This window comes from Aethina tumida, chromosome 4 (assembly GCF_024364675.1).
Source record: "Aethina tumida isolate Nest 87 chromosome 4, icAetTumi1.1, whole genome shotgun sequence".
Lineage (NCBI taxonomy): Eukaryota > Metazoa > Arthropoda > Insecta > Coleoptera > Nitidulidae > Aethina > Aethina tumida.
Window position 1 is genome coordinate 24,359,962 of NC_065438.1, and position 19,030 is coordinate 24,378,991.

The window sequence follows — 19,030 nt, forward strand, 5'->3', positions numbered from 1 at the left end:
TAATATTTTTTAAGTAAAAAACTTTTTTTATTATTTATTTTTTTAAGTAAATAATGAGTTATCTCACAATTTATTCATTTAAATGGATAAATTTAAAATATTTATTAAAAAACTATTAAAATTAGGATTCGAATGTGAATATCTTCTAAATGGTTAGAGTAATAAATTAACCACAAGAAACCTTCTTTGTAGAGCGTTTAATTTCTTACAAAAATATATGTTGGGCATTTTATAATATTTACTTATCTACGAGTTATTATAAGAAATTTTTTTCGATTTTTTTAAACTTTGACCTCTGATATCTTCAAAACGGTAAGAATCACGATAAAATTGTACGACACCTTTTTTATAGAATGTTCAATTCCCTACAAAAAATGTATATAAAAATTTTCTGTACGATCAAGTAATGACGAGATATAGAATTTGCTATATGGGATTGAAGAAAAAATGGAAAATTAAAAGTTCATCTTTTAGAGAACTCTAGGAATCAATTTTTCAGTGTCGGTAATTAAAAAAAAGTCGATTTTTTTGGTCCACCCTAATGTAGAATATTGTATGGATTTACCATTTTATTTCAGAAATATTCAATTTTTTGTTAGGTTTTTTATTATTTTTTTTTTTGATTATTAGTTTTTTTTTTAATAAAAAAATAAAAAAAATAACTTGGTTATTTAAGTCCAGAATAACATCTGTCAAATTTTTTGAAAATATAGAGAGGTAGCCAGAAAATTGTATAAATTATAAAAATTAAATTAAATATTTTGTAAGATATTTCACAAAATAATTTTATTCAAATTTTGCTCAGTTACTTTAAACGCACATAATTGTCTAATTTTTGTCACTATTTAACATTACTAATAATAACAATTTATTCTGATATATGAGGATGATTTATATTATTTTATTGAATAACCGATTTTCATTGCGAAGAAACATTACAGTTCAAAGAAGAGAGAAATAATAATTAACATGAAACATCAAGGATTAAATATTGCTGACATCGCAACGCTTAAAGCGTTCCTGAAAATTATTTGCAATATTAACAAATGTAAAACAACACACAATAAGAAAACGTCTTATTAAAAAAGCAACTCATTTTACAGACAAATAAATTGGAAGAATCAGTAAACAAAATCTTTTTTTTTTCTTCTATACTAATTAATAAATTAATTGTGTCATATAATATTAATGTCATATCATGTGTTTAGTAGAATAATCAGACTTCGACTGAATGAACAAAACTTAACAGGATGAATTTCAAAAAGAAATTATTGGCACAGAAGATAATAATCGAAGACAAAAATTTGTACAAAATTATTTCCAGCTTGAAATAAACTATTTTATAATCCTCACTAATTTCTCAAGAACATACAGTTTCTGATTTAATAGAATCATCTATTCATTAGTGTTCATATTCAATCTAGAAGAATAATTATTATAATATCAATACTGTGCAAGGGATTAGTAGTTAAAAAAGAAAATAAAAATTGGATATTTATTCAAATTGTAATATGTAGAGTACTGAACTAAACAGCACTGTTTTAAATGTTTAAATTTGTATAGGTAAAGAAATAATAAATAAATTGAAGTGGTGTAAAGAGTCGTATAAAACAATAAAAAAAGAGCAAAATACGATTTGACCTAATAAACAAGGAGAACCGGTAAAGAATGTTGGTAATGGTGAAACATCGATCAATCGATCGATCAGTTTTCAGGCTTCCTCACATCTGAAATTTACACACAATGCAAGAGTTGACGAAACATTCATCCTTATTAATAAGGCGCATAAATCGCAACCAGTCACGATTGTCAAAGGTGAACCGTTCGCCAATCAATACCTGTCAACGGATTAATAATCGGATAATCAGATAATCGGATGTATCGGATATATTGGACACATCGGAGATTTCGCCATCGTAAATTTGGCCGTGTTTGTGTTTAATTAAAGAAAATGAGTTAAGCAGAAATGAGACAATGGAGGCGACACGTGTAATTTATAAGTAGGTTTGCACAATTAAGAAAAAGAGTGTACGTCGATGTTAAAACGGCGTGAGCACGTTTTAAATGCAAATCGCGCGAGTTGCGTATATACGCGAACGTTCGAACGTTCGAACATTCCTACGATAAATAACCCAACTCAATATCTGTTTACAATAAATTGCGCACGTCATTCCGATCCTCGATTTATCGTCGCGTCGCTCGTGCATTTTCAATGATAAAACCTATTCATTTCTTTTACCCTGTCCCTGTCCCTGTCCCAGTCCCTGTCCCTGTCCGCGATGCTTACTTCAAAATATCACAATTATATCTCTCGAAAATTATTCTCCCATACGTTCCGCCGCCGATTGAATTATCCCACCAAGAAACAGAAACAAAAAGAACGAAGCCACGAAACCACGGTGGCATTTCCATTAATCATTTAATTGGTCGCGTTTATTTCTTCCGATATCGAACCGATCGATGTGATCAAGACCATCGGAATCTTTTACCTGTCCTTCCCCTAATTAGGGATCGATTAGTCCAAGATCCGGGTTTCGTTTAAAAACTACTAATTTTTATCAACGTTCGATTTGCATACGAATCTCGATCACGTTCATTAGCATTTCTTAAATACCTCTCTTCTTCTCCCACTCTTCTATTAATTGATGGTTTTAATGCCCGAAATAAATCCACCCAATTTCGATCATTTTAAAAATGCGTGAAACGACTTGAATCAAAACGTTTAGTTACCTCCAGTGCGACCAATTCGGATTACACACGTAAATTCGATCGATTATTTTCACAGCGACGATTTCACAAACGAAACGCGTGTAATTTTCACACAAAAGTCCCGAATTACGGGCCATAAACACGTCAAAAGGGCCGTAACTAAACCGACAATTTGATTGAATGTCCCCGATTGATTTGTCGTTTCCGAAAATAATAAGAGAGGAGCACCTGCGCAAATAATTAACCCATCGTGAGACAAACCCCGTGAAACCATTAACCGCAATCAGTCAGAGCCATTTTTTTTTATTAGTTTATTAATAACAATTCCGACCTTGGGGGTGTGTTCCAGGTAGAGGAACGGCGGAGAGGAGAATCGGCGAAAACAAAATCAAAAGAGGAAAAAACGAAATAAAGAAAATAAATAAAAAGTTGCGGCGCAAAAGGTGTGAGAGATAGAGACGTTGGGTGTTCGTGTCCGGACAATTAGAACGCCTTTTGCGAGGCCCTAATTATAGACTGCGGGCGTCACGCTCACGAGAGAAACCCAACTCAAGACCACCCAACATCCTAATTTTATTATCGATATCCACCATGCATAACATCGGGAATAATCTTACAAATAACGCACGCCGATCCATCTCGCTCTTCTCTCGCGTCTTTTGGATGGATAACCCGAAAATTACTTCTTCATTTGTTTTCAGGGGGCACAGAAATCATGTAAACGAATTTGAATCAGCAAAGTTCAGAAATTAAATAAAACCAACGGAGTTATTTTGAAGATGACATTAAGTCAAAGGTCTTCTTTTGATGTGAATATGTTTTTATAAACGAAATTACATCAACAACCCCCTAATAATAGTCAAATTCATTGGAATATTAATAAAACAAAATTAATTAGTATTAAAAAAAAACAGAATATTATTTAATTTAATATGAGAAACTCTGTGTTCTGAAACTCTAAAGAAATTCTTTCACATTCTCTTACAGAACTACCTCCAAAAGCAGAAGTTGGAACCATGTTTTGTTCATGATATCTCTTACCACGTTTACGCCATATCCAAATATGACCATTCGTGTGATAATGTGAATCTAGACTTATCTATGAACGAACCATTGAGCCATTTAACTAGTCCATAGGTAGACCCATGTTCTGAGGATCTTCTTTGAGACATTTTACGGTGCTAAGCAACAGATTGTTAAAAATGAACCGAATAAAATGTATTCAAATCCACAAATTGCGTCTTTTGGAAATAAAATTTTACTAAGAAATGGAATAAACCACATTGCTCATTTATTTTTAGTAAATTTTATTTTGATTTATGAAGGAAATTATGTTTTAATTGCTTGACTTTGTTAAACCGAAACTGAAAGATCATTTACCACTCCTTCACTTATTTATAACTGAGGAAGATTAGTAACTAAAAGAGCTTGGAAGGTTACATACACATTTCACAATTTGAAGATCATTTTTATGTCTACTATATCAGACAAGTCAAGAAACAAAAGCAACTTCTTCATATTATCCAGATGAGAATACTTCTTCTTTCAGTCATTTATTTAATGTAGTTTTTAGCTATTCATTAATATTCAGATTCGTATTAGAAATGAGAATAGTAATTATAATATTAAGGCGGGACAAGAAATTGATGTTTAATAAAAAATAAAAATGGTTTAAAAATATATTTTCAGTATTTATTAAAAGTTCAGTATACGTATGTATTTGTCTATCACCGAACTAAACACCACCGATTGAAATTTATTATGAAGATGACACCATGCTTTCTCAGAGGGTGTTTTCTAACAATATGACCAGCTTCATACAATAATGGAACTTTTACACCACTTGTAAAATTAATATCATCATTTTCCTTAGGAAATTAATAAAATGAAATTAATTGAAATTAAAAAAGAAAAGAATATTAACCACTCTATTTCTAATCAATACATGGTAGGCTCCCCCTTGCTCCACGATCAGTATCCGAGTGGAAGGAAAGCATACCTAAAGTTAGTGAACTCTTTTCTAAAAACATTATCAAACTCCTCCAAATTTTGAGGCTGGCTGTGAACATACAATTAAGCCATTCAACTACAGTCTATAAGAAATTATCATTGACCAATGCTCCCTGTTAAATAGAGGATGTTGGAAGTCTTCTGCCTCTAAGACAAGCTTCATGCAACCTTCTTCCGATGGTAAACAGACTTAAAGAGATTCCTCTGCATTCAAAAAACGGTTCACTAAATCATACACCATATGTTTGAGATATTTGTTATACACTCAAATTGCCATGGTTCCAAATTACAATTATAACGTCAAAATGTTCAGAAGAAAGTCTTTTTAGAGGCATTTTGCGGTGCTAAATAGTAAGTAATGTTATGATTTTAAATAAAATAAAAAAATTTCTAATGAACATTAAATTTATTTTATCTCATTGTTTGAAATTGTTACAGAAGTCTTAATGCTTCAGTTTGTTAGACATAAACTGAAATATTATTTAGCACTGTTTCTTTTTATTTATAACAAAGATTATCAGCTATAAGAATTAGGAAGGTTACATACACATTTCACATTTGCAAGATCAATTTTAGATGCAGTTTAAGAAATCAGTAGTTAAATAAAAAAATAAAATTATTTTACGTTTTACTTTAGGTATTTATTAAAAGTTTAATATAGGTAAGCAAGTATTTGCCTGTTACTGAACTAAACAACAGATGTAAATGTTTAAAATTGTTCTGTGGACAACACGATGCTCCCTATTTAACAGAGGGTAGTACAAACATTTTTTAGCTCTATGATCAGCTTCATGCAACCTTCTTCTAATGGTAGACCAATTTAAAGTCTACACGAAGCCTATATGTACTGAATATACAATTTTCTCAATCAAAAACTATTAAAAACCAATCCTTTTTAGCTTCTATTCGAAGCTTATCATCAACCACTACCACGTCGTAAATTGGTATCATACATTTGAGATACTTGTTTGGATTACCATATTCTAAAATTGCATTTACACCATCCAAATCTATAGAAGTCTTTTTATGGGTGCTCAAGAATAAATAAATTAAAAATAAACTGAAGAAAATTAATTGAAATCAATGAAACACGTTTTTTGGAAATAAAAATTTTAGAAGAAATACAATAAGATAATTTTTATGACTATAAAAAGTAAAATAAATTTAAAATAGTGACAGTCTAGAGCTGCAAATATTCCTAATATATTTATTACTGGTCATAATAAAACATACTAGAAATATTTTTCAATCTATTTAATCTAAGAAATTCAAATTAAATGTACAAGGTATAAGGTGTATACGATTTTATAATGTAGCCTCATAAAATGGCTGCTATAGAGAGATGAATAAAGAAAAACGTTAGTAAATGAAGATGAGAAGTTTTTTGAATGTAAATCTCGGAACATTAATAAAACGATCATCAGTGTAAAATCTGTAATAACTTAATAAAAAAAATCAAGCGTGAATAATTTAAAATATTACGATAAAACCATCGGAGGTATAAGTAAAGAAGAGTAAAGAGTGTAAAATTTCGTGATTGTGTGCAGCCGGGAATGTGAAATATTCTAATAGTAAATTGAGTTTGAGACCGTGACGAAAGCGCAACGCCAAACGGCTAATTACAATCTTAATATTTTAATTATATGCATATTAAGTGTGGAGTGTTATTCTCACAGTTCCCCCGGGTTCCTGCGGGAGCGGCAGCGCCCCCATTCCTTCTGCTACCACTTGTTTCGGTCTCGCGAGCCGGACCTCGTTTTTTTTTTTGTGGGCGTCGCAATTCGCCGCTTCATCAACCGGCAATAAAACACAGGTAAGAAGAGACGAGACCGGATCCCGCGATCCCGATCCGAGTTAATTAGGCAAATATGCATGTTATGAGTGTTCGGTTTTTTTACTTGCGGCTCCGTCCTTTTTTTTTTCATTATCATTTCGGTGGATGGGAAAACGTACATTATGACCAGTCATCTCCATTCCGTTCGGTTTATTGTTCTTGACCATTCCGCATTGTGTTACTGTCACGGACCACAAAGATGGCATTACGCTACATGACCGGGCGGATTCTACGCTCCGTGCACGGCCCAGATTGATTCCATCTTCCAACCAAACCACGAATTGCTTCGTTAACTTCCAAGACCCCAATCGAAATGTTCCACCTTCACGGCGACGATCAGAACGAAATGGACCAGTTAATAAAGTCTTGTTCACAACACGTCACAGTCTAGTTTCTATGAATGGACCCGGTCCAAAATCGGAAGCAGGTTCGAGCAGAGCAGAACCGAAGAAACGGCTACGTGGAAGCGTTAGTCACATAGATCCGAACGTTCCGAGAACGATCCGGACTCCTCGCATCGTTCCAGGTGTTCCGTCGTTCGCACCTTTCAGGAAAGAGTCGGTCACCCCCTTTGTTTTTCATCGAATCCGCATCGGAACACCAACGTCGATCTCGCGAAGGTGGCACACCTGCACGACCTTCGGATCCGCCGCAATCGGAAATTCTTTCGTAATAATAACGACGCGCGTTGATTTGGCGATGTTCGAAAACAAAAAGCGGCGTCGGCGGGCGGGGGAACGGGTTACAAGACCGGAGAGCGGACGGCAACACAAACAATAAAATATAATGCAGTTATAATTTCGTTTTGCGTCGATGTTAGCGCGTTATTGATTGTGCGGATAGCACGGTCGAAAAAAACGGTCGTTCATCTCGAACGAACAGAGAACTGAATCGTTGGAATAAATCGGTGGGATTCGAAACATGTAATGGACGCATTAAGTCATCGTGTTGTATGATCGGTAATATCTGTGTTAGTGTAATAATATAAATCATAATGTGTCGATGCGGACCAACAGGTCTTCTTCCTTTCTCTCTTGCCAGCCTCCACTCCTGTACTCTTCCACCAATGGTCCTTTGAATCTCCTACAATAAACATATTTAAAAATATATTCACTATAATTTATTTTGATCAGAAATGTTATTTGAATATTTACAGTCTTGGATGGTCAGTATTTTAAATTTATTCTGCTTTTTCTATACTTAGTAGACATAAAATTATAAAATAAGTCTGTATACCATCACAAAAAGGTCCCAGCAAGTTGGTCTTAGAATCAAAAGACCTTATCGACACCCTTTATTAAACAGGGTGCATCATGTTAACTGCAAAACAACATTTAAATCATTCATTACATATAGGCTTTGTGTAGACGATGGAATCACTGTCTGTCTACTATTAGAAGAAGACTGCATAAAGCTGGTCATAGAGCTTGAATCTGAGTTGTTTAGTTCAATAGCAGGCAAAAATGTAAAACATTTTTATTTTCTTATTTAATTAGTGATTTCTTAAACTGCATCTAAAATTGATCTTTCAAAAGTTAAATGTGTATGTAACCAAGTTCTTTTAGATGATAATCTACTTTCCTTGTTATAAATAAAAAAAAGAGTTAATTAATCTTTCAGTTATATATATATATATATATATATATATATATATATATATATATATATATATATATATATATATATATATATATATATATTTGATTCATCTGAATCCTGAAAGAGACATCATGTATGTACAATAGAGACACTATGGGACAGACTTTTACTGTCTCAGTCATGCGTGATGTCTCTTTCTAAATACAGACGTGTTAAATGTTTTTCCTACTGTATAGCAATTTCTAACAATGTGGTGATGCCACACAACCTTCTCCATTACAAACTAGAGATATAAAGTAAATTTAATGTTCATAATAAATTGTATATTTTATTTGAAATTTTAACCTTACTTACTATTTAGCATCGTAAAATGCCTCAAGGAAGACTTTCTTCTGAACATTTTGTCGCCATAATTGCAATTTAGAAATGGCTATCTGAGTGAGTAACAAATATCTCAAATGTATAATGCTCACAAAGAGTAGAGCCCATATACGATATAGTGGTAATCAAGGAAGCTATGGCTAAAAGACAGAACCGTTTTTTGATTGTTTCTTCTAGACGAAGTCGCACATTCTCTACGTGCAAAGGAATGTGAATGTCTTTAAGTCTGTTTACCATCGGAAGAAGGTTGTATGAAGCTGGTCTTAGAGGCAGAACACCTCCAACATCCTCTATTTAACAGGGAGCATGGACCAACGATAATTTCCTATAGACTTTATCTGAATGGCGTAATTGTTTGTTCACAGCCAGGAGTAGCTTGATAATGTTTTTAGAAAAGAGTTCACTAAGTTTAAGTATGCTAAGGACTCTCCTTTCACTCGGAAGCTGATCGTAGAGCAAGGGAGAACTGACCAAGTACTGATTAGGAATATTTTACGGTTAGAAAGAAGTATTCTCATCTTTCTGAAAAAGATGATTTTGTCGGTTGACTTGTCTGATATAGTAGACATAAAGATAATCTTCAAATTGTAAAATGTGTATGTAACCTTCCAAGCTCTTCTAGTTGCTAATCTACTTACTTCCTTTGTTATAAATAAGTGAAGGAGTGGTAAATGATCTTTCAGTTTCTGTTTAACAAATTCAAGCAATTAAAACATCATTTTCTTCATAAATCAAAATAAAATTTACTGAAAATAAATGAGCAATGTGGTTTATTTCATTTCTTGGAAAAATTTTATTGCCAAAAAACCCATTTTATGGATTTCAACACATTTTATTCGGTTTATTCTTAACTTATCTGTTATTTAGCACCGCAAAATGTCTCAAAGAAGGCCCTCAGAACTTGGGTCTACCGATGGACTAGTTAAATGGCTCAATGGATCGTTCATAGAGAATAGGTTCACATTACAACACGAATGGTATTTAGACATGGCCTAAACGTGATGAGGGATATCAAGAACAAACCATGGTTCCAACTTCTGCTTTTGGAGGTGGTTCTGTAAAAGTGTGTGGAAGAATTTCGTTAGAGACACGCACAGAGTTACTCATATTAAATTAAATAATATTCTTTCAATGAAATTCAATATTATTAGAGGGTTAATAGTCCTGTTGTTAACTTAACTCCGTTAAGTTCTAAATTTTGCAGATTCAAATTTGTTTACATTATTACTGTATCTCCTGGAAACAAATGAAGAAATAATTTTCGGGTTACCCATCGAAAACCGGCAAGAGAAGAGTAAGATGAGCCGGCATGCGTTATTTGTGAGATTATTCCCGATGTTATGCATGATGGAAACATTTTTTATTTAACTACTGATTTCTTAAACTGCATCTAAAATTGATCTTCCAAATGTGAATTGTGTATGTAACCATCCAAATTCTTTTAGCTGATAATCTATTTTTTTTTGTTATAAATAAAGAGACAGAGTGCTAAATAATCATTCAGTTCAAACTGAGGTGGTACTACACAATCTTCTCCAATAAAAACTAGAGATTTAAAGTAAATTTAATGTTTATTAGAAATTTCATATTTTATTCAAAATCTTAACATTATTTACTATTTGCCTCAAATCCGACTTTCTTCAGAACATTTTGCAATTTGAAAACATGGCAATCTGAGTGAACAACAAATATCTCTATTGTATAACGTCTCACAAAGTGTAATGTCCATATACGACATGGTGGTGATCGAGGAAGCTATGACTAGAAGACAGCACCATTTTCTGATTGTTTCTTCTAGACGAAATCGCACATTCTCTACGTCTGTTTACCATCGGAAGAAGGTTGCATGAAGCTGGACTTAGAGCCAGAAGACCTCTAACATCTTCTATTTAACAGGGAGCTGAATGGCGTAACTGTTTATTCATAGCCTGCTTCAAAATTTGAAGGAGCTTAATAATGTTTTCAGAAAAGAGTTCACTAATTTTAAGTATAATAAGGAGAGTGGAAGTTGATCGTAGAGCAAGGGGGAGCTTACCAAGTACTGACGGGAAATATTTTGTGGTTAATATTCTATTTTTTGTAATTTGGATTAATTTTATTATATTAATTTTCCAAGCAACTTGATGATATTAATTTTATCAGTCATTTAAAAGTTATAATGTTGATGCACTTTTGTTTAAGTTATGCAAGAGATTGTTTATCAAAACTTAATAAAATGCCATTGATGTTACTTCTAGTTAGAAGTAGTAATTGAGAATAATATTTGGGCGTTTGAAAGAGTCGGAATGAAGTCATCAAAGTTGGATATGGATACGGGTACGGGTACCTAAGTAAGATGATGGGATTACGGATCGTGCGGTTTAGTGGTAACATAAGTGGTAACCCGATCTCGGGCTCGAGCCAGCGCACCGTCCGCCACAGACTTATTAAGAAGTGTAGTGTAGTGTGGTTGTTGTGTTTTGCGTTGGCGGCACCGCACGTTATTAATGCCCATTTATCTCCTGCATCCACTCTCGCACGCCAGCCTTTCTTACATCTATCCACCCGATCTACAACTTTATTTCTGTTCGTCTTTTCCCCTCTCGTGAACAACTATTAGGTACACCGATTAGAAGAACAATGTGAATGAAGCATTTAAACAAACAAATTCCGGAGGATCGGCGAAACAACGTTAAAAGTAGAAATGATTGAGTGCAAGGTTGTGGTTCGAACCAGTTTCGGACCGTGGTATCTTTATTGGTAGCGTTCGGTCCATTTGCGCGAGTCCCCTCAAATTAGCACTTATCTAAAAGAGATGACATTAAACTTTATTGGCATAACGTAAATAAATACGGCGGTGCGGCCGTAAATTAACAAATGCCCACTTGAATTGGATAATGACGATCGTAAATTTTAATATTATATCGAATAAAACGATCAAATTGTGTTTTGCGTTTATAAAAAGAACCGATCCGCTGCGTCGACGGTACTTAACTGGGCCTTTGGCCTCCGTCATTTTTTACCGGAGAATTTCTAGGTTTTTTATATATTAATAACACGTCAATCACATCAATAAATAATATTGGTGAAGGGGCACAAAGTTGGCGATGGCAAACGGAGAAGGTTGCGCATATGCATAAAAGAATAATAAAAGTTTGATAAGCGGTGTGATTCTAAGACCACCCAAAGTGGAAATGGGGCCCGCGGCTCTCTGTCGCTTCCTGGGGGGCAATCCACAAATTCCCTTTTCTCCTCGGCCCCAACACGCGAACCCGATCGATCCACGATGATTAACACGATCGATATACGGTTTTATGGCTCTTTTAATTGCTCATAACTGGAAACTGGGCATCTTCATCATTTTTATTTTTCTTTCGTTTTTATTTTTCTTCACGCAGACGATAAACAAAAACGAACGTTTAAATAATGCGGAATCAAAACAATTTTTTCGATTACGGTTGAACGATTTAATTAAATCGTACGATACAAATTGCTTACAATGTAGTCGATGTGAAAAATATCGGAATGCTAATGAACTTTTTTAATTCCAAGACGTAAATATTTACCCAACAATTTTATTACGTTTATTTTTTATACATGAATCAATTGGCACTTTTATAACGTTCCCGTAATATTATTTATTGGCTTTTTTATTTTTTGTTTATGTTCGTAATTGAAAATCGTGCCATAAAATCGATTTAAATCAATTACAAGTGGTAGAAAGACATATAAAATATTGTATTTGTTGTCTTTAACTCACCTTGTTGTTTTAATTGGCTATAAAATTAAATTATCATTAATTTTTAATTGTGCGTATAAAAACTTTAATTCACAATAGGACAAAAATCAAATTGAATGCTTTTAAAATATCTTTATTTAAAATTCTTTCAAATATACAGGGTTATTCAGAAATTATTTATTAGAAGTTTTATATTTTATAGAGGGTATTTATTATTTTCGTGGCACGAATGACATTTGTTTTGTATGTAATAACATTACAATTTTGGTGAAATTTCTGTTAATTTTCGTTTTATGTATATGAAATGCTTATACCAATCGAAAGATATTTTAATATTCAATTTTATTATGATAAAATTTAATGTTCCATTAAAAATGACAAAGTTATTAATATTTTAAGATGTATAAAATTAAAAGTAAATAATGCGTATCTCCTAAAAAATTTGGAAGTAATAATAATAGCTTTTTATAAAATAATCTTTGAATAACACATATGCCAAAATTAAACTTCCAAGCGATAAAATAGTGGCTTTACAAAGATTCTAGTTAGACCATTAGTCTGTCCATATTTTTTAAGAAAAATATTAATAAATCAAAAACTATTGGGTTTTGACATAGATCGAGATAAAGCCATTTTATTTAAAATTACATGTAGAATTTAAAAATTCAAAAATTTACTGAGTGTTCCGTTGAAAATGACAAACTAATTTGTGTTTTAAAATTCACAAAATTAAACGTAAGTAATAAACACCCTGTATAAAATTTGTGAGATTTACTAATGGCTTTTTTATAGAATCATGATTGATTAGCGTGTTTGTCACAAATGAATTTCTCATCATCAAAATTGATGGTTATACAGATATTTTAATTAAATTATCAGTCAAAATTTTTGAAAAAAAATGACTCAAAAATTATTGGATTTATGTGTAGGACATAGTATAGCCATTTTCATTTCCAATTACATGTAGAATTTAAAAATTCAAAAATATACAGGGTGTTCCATTGGAAATAATAAAGTTTTTTGTGTTTTAAGATTCACAAAATTAAACGTAAATTACGAACATCCTATATAAAACTTGAAAGATTTAATAATATTTTTTACAGAATCGTCATCGATTAACGTATATGTCACAAATGAATTTCCCAGCATGAAAATTGATGTCGATAAAGATATTTTAATTAAATCATCAATCTGTCAAATTTTGGAAAAAATAACTCAAAAATTATTGGATTTAGGTAGAGGGCATGGGATAGTCATTTTCATTTCCAATTACATTTAGAATTTAAAAATCCAAAATATATAGGGTGCTCCATTGAAAATGATAAAGTTATTTGTGTTTTAAGATTCACAAAATTAAATGTAAATAATGGGCACCCTGTATAAAATTTGAAATATCTAATAATGTTATTTATAGAATCGTCATCGATTAAAATGTATGTTACAAATGAATTTCCCAACATCAAAATTGATGTCTATACACACATTTTAATTAAATCATCAGTCAAAATTTTTTGAAAAAAATAACTCAAAAATTATTGGATTTAGGTATAGGGCATGGTATAGCCATTTTATTTGCAATTACATGTAGAATTTAAAAATCCAAAATATACAGGGTGCTTCATTGAAAATGATAAAGTTATTTGTGTTTTAAGATTCACAAAATTAAAAGTAAATAACGGACACCGGACATTTGAAAGATCTAATAAAATTTTTTATAGAGTCGTCATCGATTAACGTGTATGTCACAAATGAATTTTCCAGCATCAAAATTGTTGGTTATGCAGACATTTTAATTAAATCAATTGTTAAAATTTTTTGAAAAAAGTAACTCAAAAATTATTGGATTTAGATATAGGACATTTTACTTGCAACATGTAGAATTTAAAAATTCAAAATATACAGGGTGTTCCATTGAAAATGATTAAGTTATTTGTGTTTTAAGATTCACACAATTATATGTAAATAACGGACACCCTGTAAAAAAATTGGAAGATCTAATAAAGTTTTTTATAGAGTCGTCATCGATTAACGAGTATGTCACAAATGAATTTTCCATCAGGGAAATTGATGTCGATACAGACAAAAAAATTAATAAAAAAATTATTGGGTTTAGGTATAGGAAATGGTAAAGCCATTTTATTTACAATTACATATAGAATTTGAAAATCCAAAAATATACAGAGTGTTCCATTGAAAATGATAACGTTGTTTGTATTTTAATATTCACAAAATTAAAGGTAAATAACGGACACGATTTAAAAATTATTGAATTTAGGTATAGGATATGGTATAGCCATTTTTTTGCGAGTTGAATTTAAAAATCTAAAAGTATACAGGGTGTTCCGATAAAAATAAGAAATTTGGTGTCACTTCTGGCGAAATCAAAAATGAAATGTTTTTGAAAATAAATTAGAAAAGTAATTTAAGTCAAATTATACTTGTTATAAAAAATGCAAACCAATCCTTTTTTTATTTTTTATGAAATTCTAACTAATAAGTTAGACAAAATATATTTAAATAATAAATAATAAATTTATGTTAATTAAAATTAATATCAACAAAATTTAGAAATTTTGTGAACGTATTAATTTTTTAAGTTTTAAAATTCAGACTTCAATCAAGTTTTTTATGAATTTTAAAAAAATATTAATTAAATCTGGTTTAAACAACTTTTAATAAATTTTAACAATATTTTATTTATACTTACCTGAATACAAATATTCCTGTTAATAACAAAAAGTAAAACAAGAAAATAATTTATTTACAAGCTTTATTCAATTAGTAAACAATTCGAGGACTATAAATATGTAATCACAATGCAGATGAAAAACGCTTAAACGATCAAAATTAAATAAAAACAAGTATGTACAATAGCAATTATATTACAAAAAAACGGATCACAAACAAGTGCTGATGCTTTTGGGCACGTGACACTTGGCGCACTTGACCTCGCAGCACCAGACGAACGTACAGTTGCACGTGACCTCCCTGATCACGACCTCCGACTGGAAACCCCGGTTGCAGCACAGAATGCCGCAACCCTCCTCGGCGATCGAGGTCGCGTTGCACTCCCGGCCCCGCGTGCCGAACGACCCTATCGTGCTGTTGTTGTCGCAGTAATCGGGCGTCTTCTCCGAATACACCAGGTCCAGCTTGCCCGGCAGCTTGATCGTCGAACCTTCGGGCATGAAGCTTTTGCCGTCGTTGCCGGCGATCACCTTGACGGCGCCGTCGAAACGCTCCTTCAGCTTGTTCCCGACCTCGCGGAACGGGGGCATCTTTTTCAGGCACGTTTTTAGGGTGCAGGAGCCGGACAGGCCGTGGCACTTGCACTCCTTCCTCATGTTGTTCTTTATCGCCTGTGCAAAACAACAAAAACACCAATTTTATGTTGCAAGCTGTAAAATTTTATGTACGTAATGATGAAATACATTGATTATGGTCTTATCAGGCGAAATGAAAAAATGTTAAAACGCGATTTTATGTTCCTTCAATATTGACTACATGATAACCCATTAAAAATTATTTAAGTATTCATTCAGACCCGTACTAAAAAATTATTATAAGAAACCATGTTTATTTTTTTACTGGGACTTGTCATAACTGTATTTCAATTTAATTTTTAATAAAATAAACAAAATACACTTATTTATACTTATGTTTTATAAAAATGGTAAAATTAGACACTTTTATTGGTATATTACCAAAATTAAATTCAGATTAAGGTTAAATCTTGAAGTTATGAAATGTTAAAATCAACTGACATTAAAATGTTTTAAAAATAAAAAAAAGTTAAGTCTGTCCCTGTGTTCATTCTCGACATATTTTCCGAGGCTAAACCAACTTAACGTAGCAATTAAGAGCAGTAATTTACAATATTAATTAAATAAGCCATGCAATGTTACATCTCATCTCATAAACTTGTGCCTCTTCGATTTTTTGTGCCATCGTGAATTTATTAAGACCCTCAACATCCACATCTCCAAACTTATTGATCCAATCACTGTTTATTGGTTCCTAATCGATTTATTATATTTCTTGGTTAATCATTAACATTAATTTGAACACTCACAAGTCTCCCGGCGATGTAGTTGTGCAGCTTGACCTGCGTCTTCATGTCTCCACGGGGCCTTTGTTTCAGTTGAAAATCTAAAAAGTCCTTCGACTTTTTGATCCCGTACTCGATGTTCTCGCCCCTGCAACCCTCCCACTGGAACTCGCCTTCCAGCAGCGTTTCCGCCTTGGTCTTCTTCTTCACCTTGTTGTAGCGCATCTTCTTGTTGCACGCGCAGCCCAACAGCTCGCCGGAGGTGCAGGCCCTGGTCACCTGATAGGCGATTCCGGCGGCCAGGATCGCGTTCACGAATCCCGTCTCACGGGTGTCTGGAACAAAGGAGCGGAGATTGAAGCGTTGTCAATTAGTCAATTAGAATTTTGTTTACGTAGCGATGGTAATCGGGTCGTAAAAGTTGGGCACCGAAAAGTAAAGTGGTCCGCTACCTGTTGCCCACGTTATCTTATCTCGGCATCGTTTCGCCTCCGGAACGGTTCATTTACACCTGGACACGTCCGATCTTTATTGTATACGATTTTTTGATGGGATAATTGCGGCGAAAAATCGCAATTGTCCATTGCGATCGTGGGAACAAGACGTGGACGATCCATAAAACATTGCACCATCGGTTTAGGTGTCTAACGTAACGATTTCAAGTGTCCGGACGCGATACGATCGGTACGAAGTGGCCGCTAAAATGATAATTGCAAATGTGTGATCCGTGTGCGTGATAGCCGTCTTCGTTTGGAAGAATGAAGGGGTCGTTATCGCGCGAGACGATCGAAAACTCCACGACGAATATGTGCGATTTATGTAACGTGACATTCACGTGATAAATCTGCACCGATCGTAAATCGCATCGCATTTTTATTTTCGCTTTCTAATCGTCGACACGTAGATTCGAACGATTGTTGGGCTTGGTGTTTCCAATTTGTCTACAATTGGTCGGAAATTTCAGAAGAAACTTGTACTTGCTAGACTTTCCCTGGAGGGTTAAAATTTTCTTCTCGTGTTTCCTTCTATCAAGTTTTTTTCTTCTAATCATCAATTTTATTCTAGACTAGATCAATTTATTATTCTTACTTCTTTAATTCGTTTTCAGATAATCTGAAATATTGAATAAAATATACAAATGATAATTACTTTTCCTCTATCAACAACAATATTCTGTCTTTGAATTTCTATCAAATTTACAATTTTATCCTATAGTTTACTTCTTCACATCAAATCATCAATTGTATTTCAGATTAGATTGTTTATTGGTCTTGCTTTCCTCAATGTGTCTTCAGATAGTCCCGAATATTCGATGAAATTTGTAAATTGAAGTAATTTTCCTCCTCCACTTTTAAAATTAACCTCTTCCAACAACAATATTCATTCTTTTAATTTCATTCAACATTAATCAAGTTTTTATGTATACTTCAGACGTTAATTCTCTTAATCATCATCACCATTCTAGGTTACATTTAATATGTCTTGAAGTTTTTAATTAGTTTTCAGCTACTCTTAAATATTGTAACTAGTTTTCGTCTATCAACAACAATCTTCTGTCATTGAATTTCTATCAAATTTCCAATTTTATCTTATAGTTTATTTCTTTATGTCAAATCATCAACTGAATTCCAGATTAGATTGTTTACTGGTCTTGCTCTTCTTAACGTATCTTCAGCTAGTCCCAGATATTCGATGAAATTTGTAAATTGAAGCAATTTTCCTCCTCCAATCTTAAAATTGACCTCTTCCAACAACACTATTGATTCTTTTAATTTCCTTCAACTTTAATCAAGTTTTTGTGTTTTTCAGACGTTATATCTCTTAATCAATATCACCATTCTAGGTTAGATTAAATATTGGTATTGCCGTTTTCAATTGGTTTTCAGCTACTCTGAAATATTGTAACTTGTTTTCGTCTATCAACAACAATCTTTTGTCTTTGAGTTTCTATCAAATTTCCAATTTAATCTTATAATTTACTTCTTCACGTCAAATCATCAACTGTGTTTCAAATTAAATTGATTATTGGTCTTGCTTTTCTCAATGTATCTTCATGTAGACCCAAATATTCGATGAAATTTGCCAATTGAAGTAATTTTCCTCCTCCAATTTTAAAATTGACTTCTTTCAACAACAATATTTAATCAAGTTTTTGTGTTTATTTTAGACGTTAATTTTCTTAATCATCACCACCATTCTAGATTAAATTAAACATGGGTCTGTTGTCTTTAATTGGTTTTCAGTTAATCTGAAATATTGTAATTAGTTTTCGTCTATCAACAACAATCTTCTGTCTTTGTATTTCTCATCAACTGTGTTTCAAATTAAATTCATTATTGGTCTTGCTCTTCTCAATGTATCTTCAGGTAATCCCAAATATCCGACGAAATTTGTCAATTGAAGTAATTTTTCTCTTCCAATCTTAAAATTGACCTCTTTCAACAATAATATTCATTCTTTTAATTTCATTCAACTTTAATCAAGTTTTGTGTGTATTTTAGACGTTAATTTTCTCAATCATCATCACCATTCTAGATTAAATTAAACATTGGTTAGCTGTCTTTAATTGGTTTTCAGTTAATCTAAAATAGTGTAATTAGTTCTCGTCTATCAGCAACAATCTTCTGTCTTCGAATTTTTATCAAATTTCTAATTTTATCTTATAATTTACTTTTTCACGTCAAATCATCAACCATGTTTCAAATTAAATTGATTATTGGTCTTGCTCTTC

At 32.5% G+C, this 19,030-nt stretch overlaps 1 protein-coding gene across 5 annotated transcripts in view; it reads right to left on the reverse strand.

Moving 5' to 3' along the window:
• Window positions 1–15,004: 15,004 nt before the first annotated feature.
• Window positions 15,005–19,030, reverse strand: part of LOC109604842 (protein Wnt-6) — a 48,119-nt gene continuing 44,093 nt past the window's right edge. For all 5 annotated transcript variants that reach the window (XM_020021387.2, XM_049966363.1, XM_049966362.1 and 2 more), the window contains exons 3-4: window positions 16,324–16,634; window positions 15,005–15,610 (exon numbers count right to left, since the gene is read on the reverse strand). In XM_020021387.2, coding sequence (XP_019876946.1) covers window positions 15,149–15,610; window positions 16,324–16,634 — 773 coding nt within the window. In that variant the 3' untranslated portion in view covers window positions 15,005–15,148. The remainder of the gene's footprint in view (window positions 15,611–16,323; window positions 16,635–19,030) is intronic.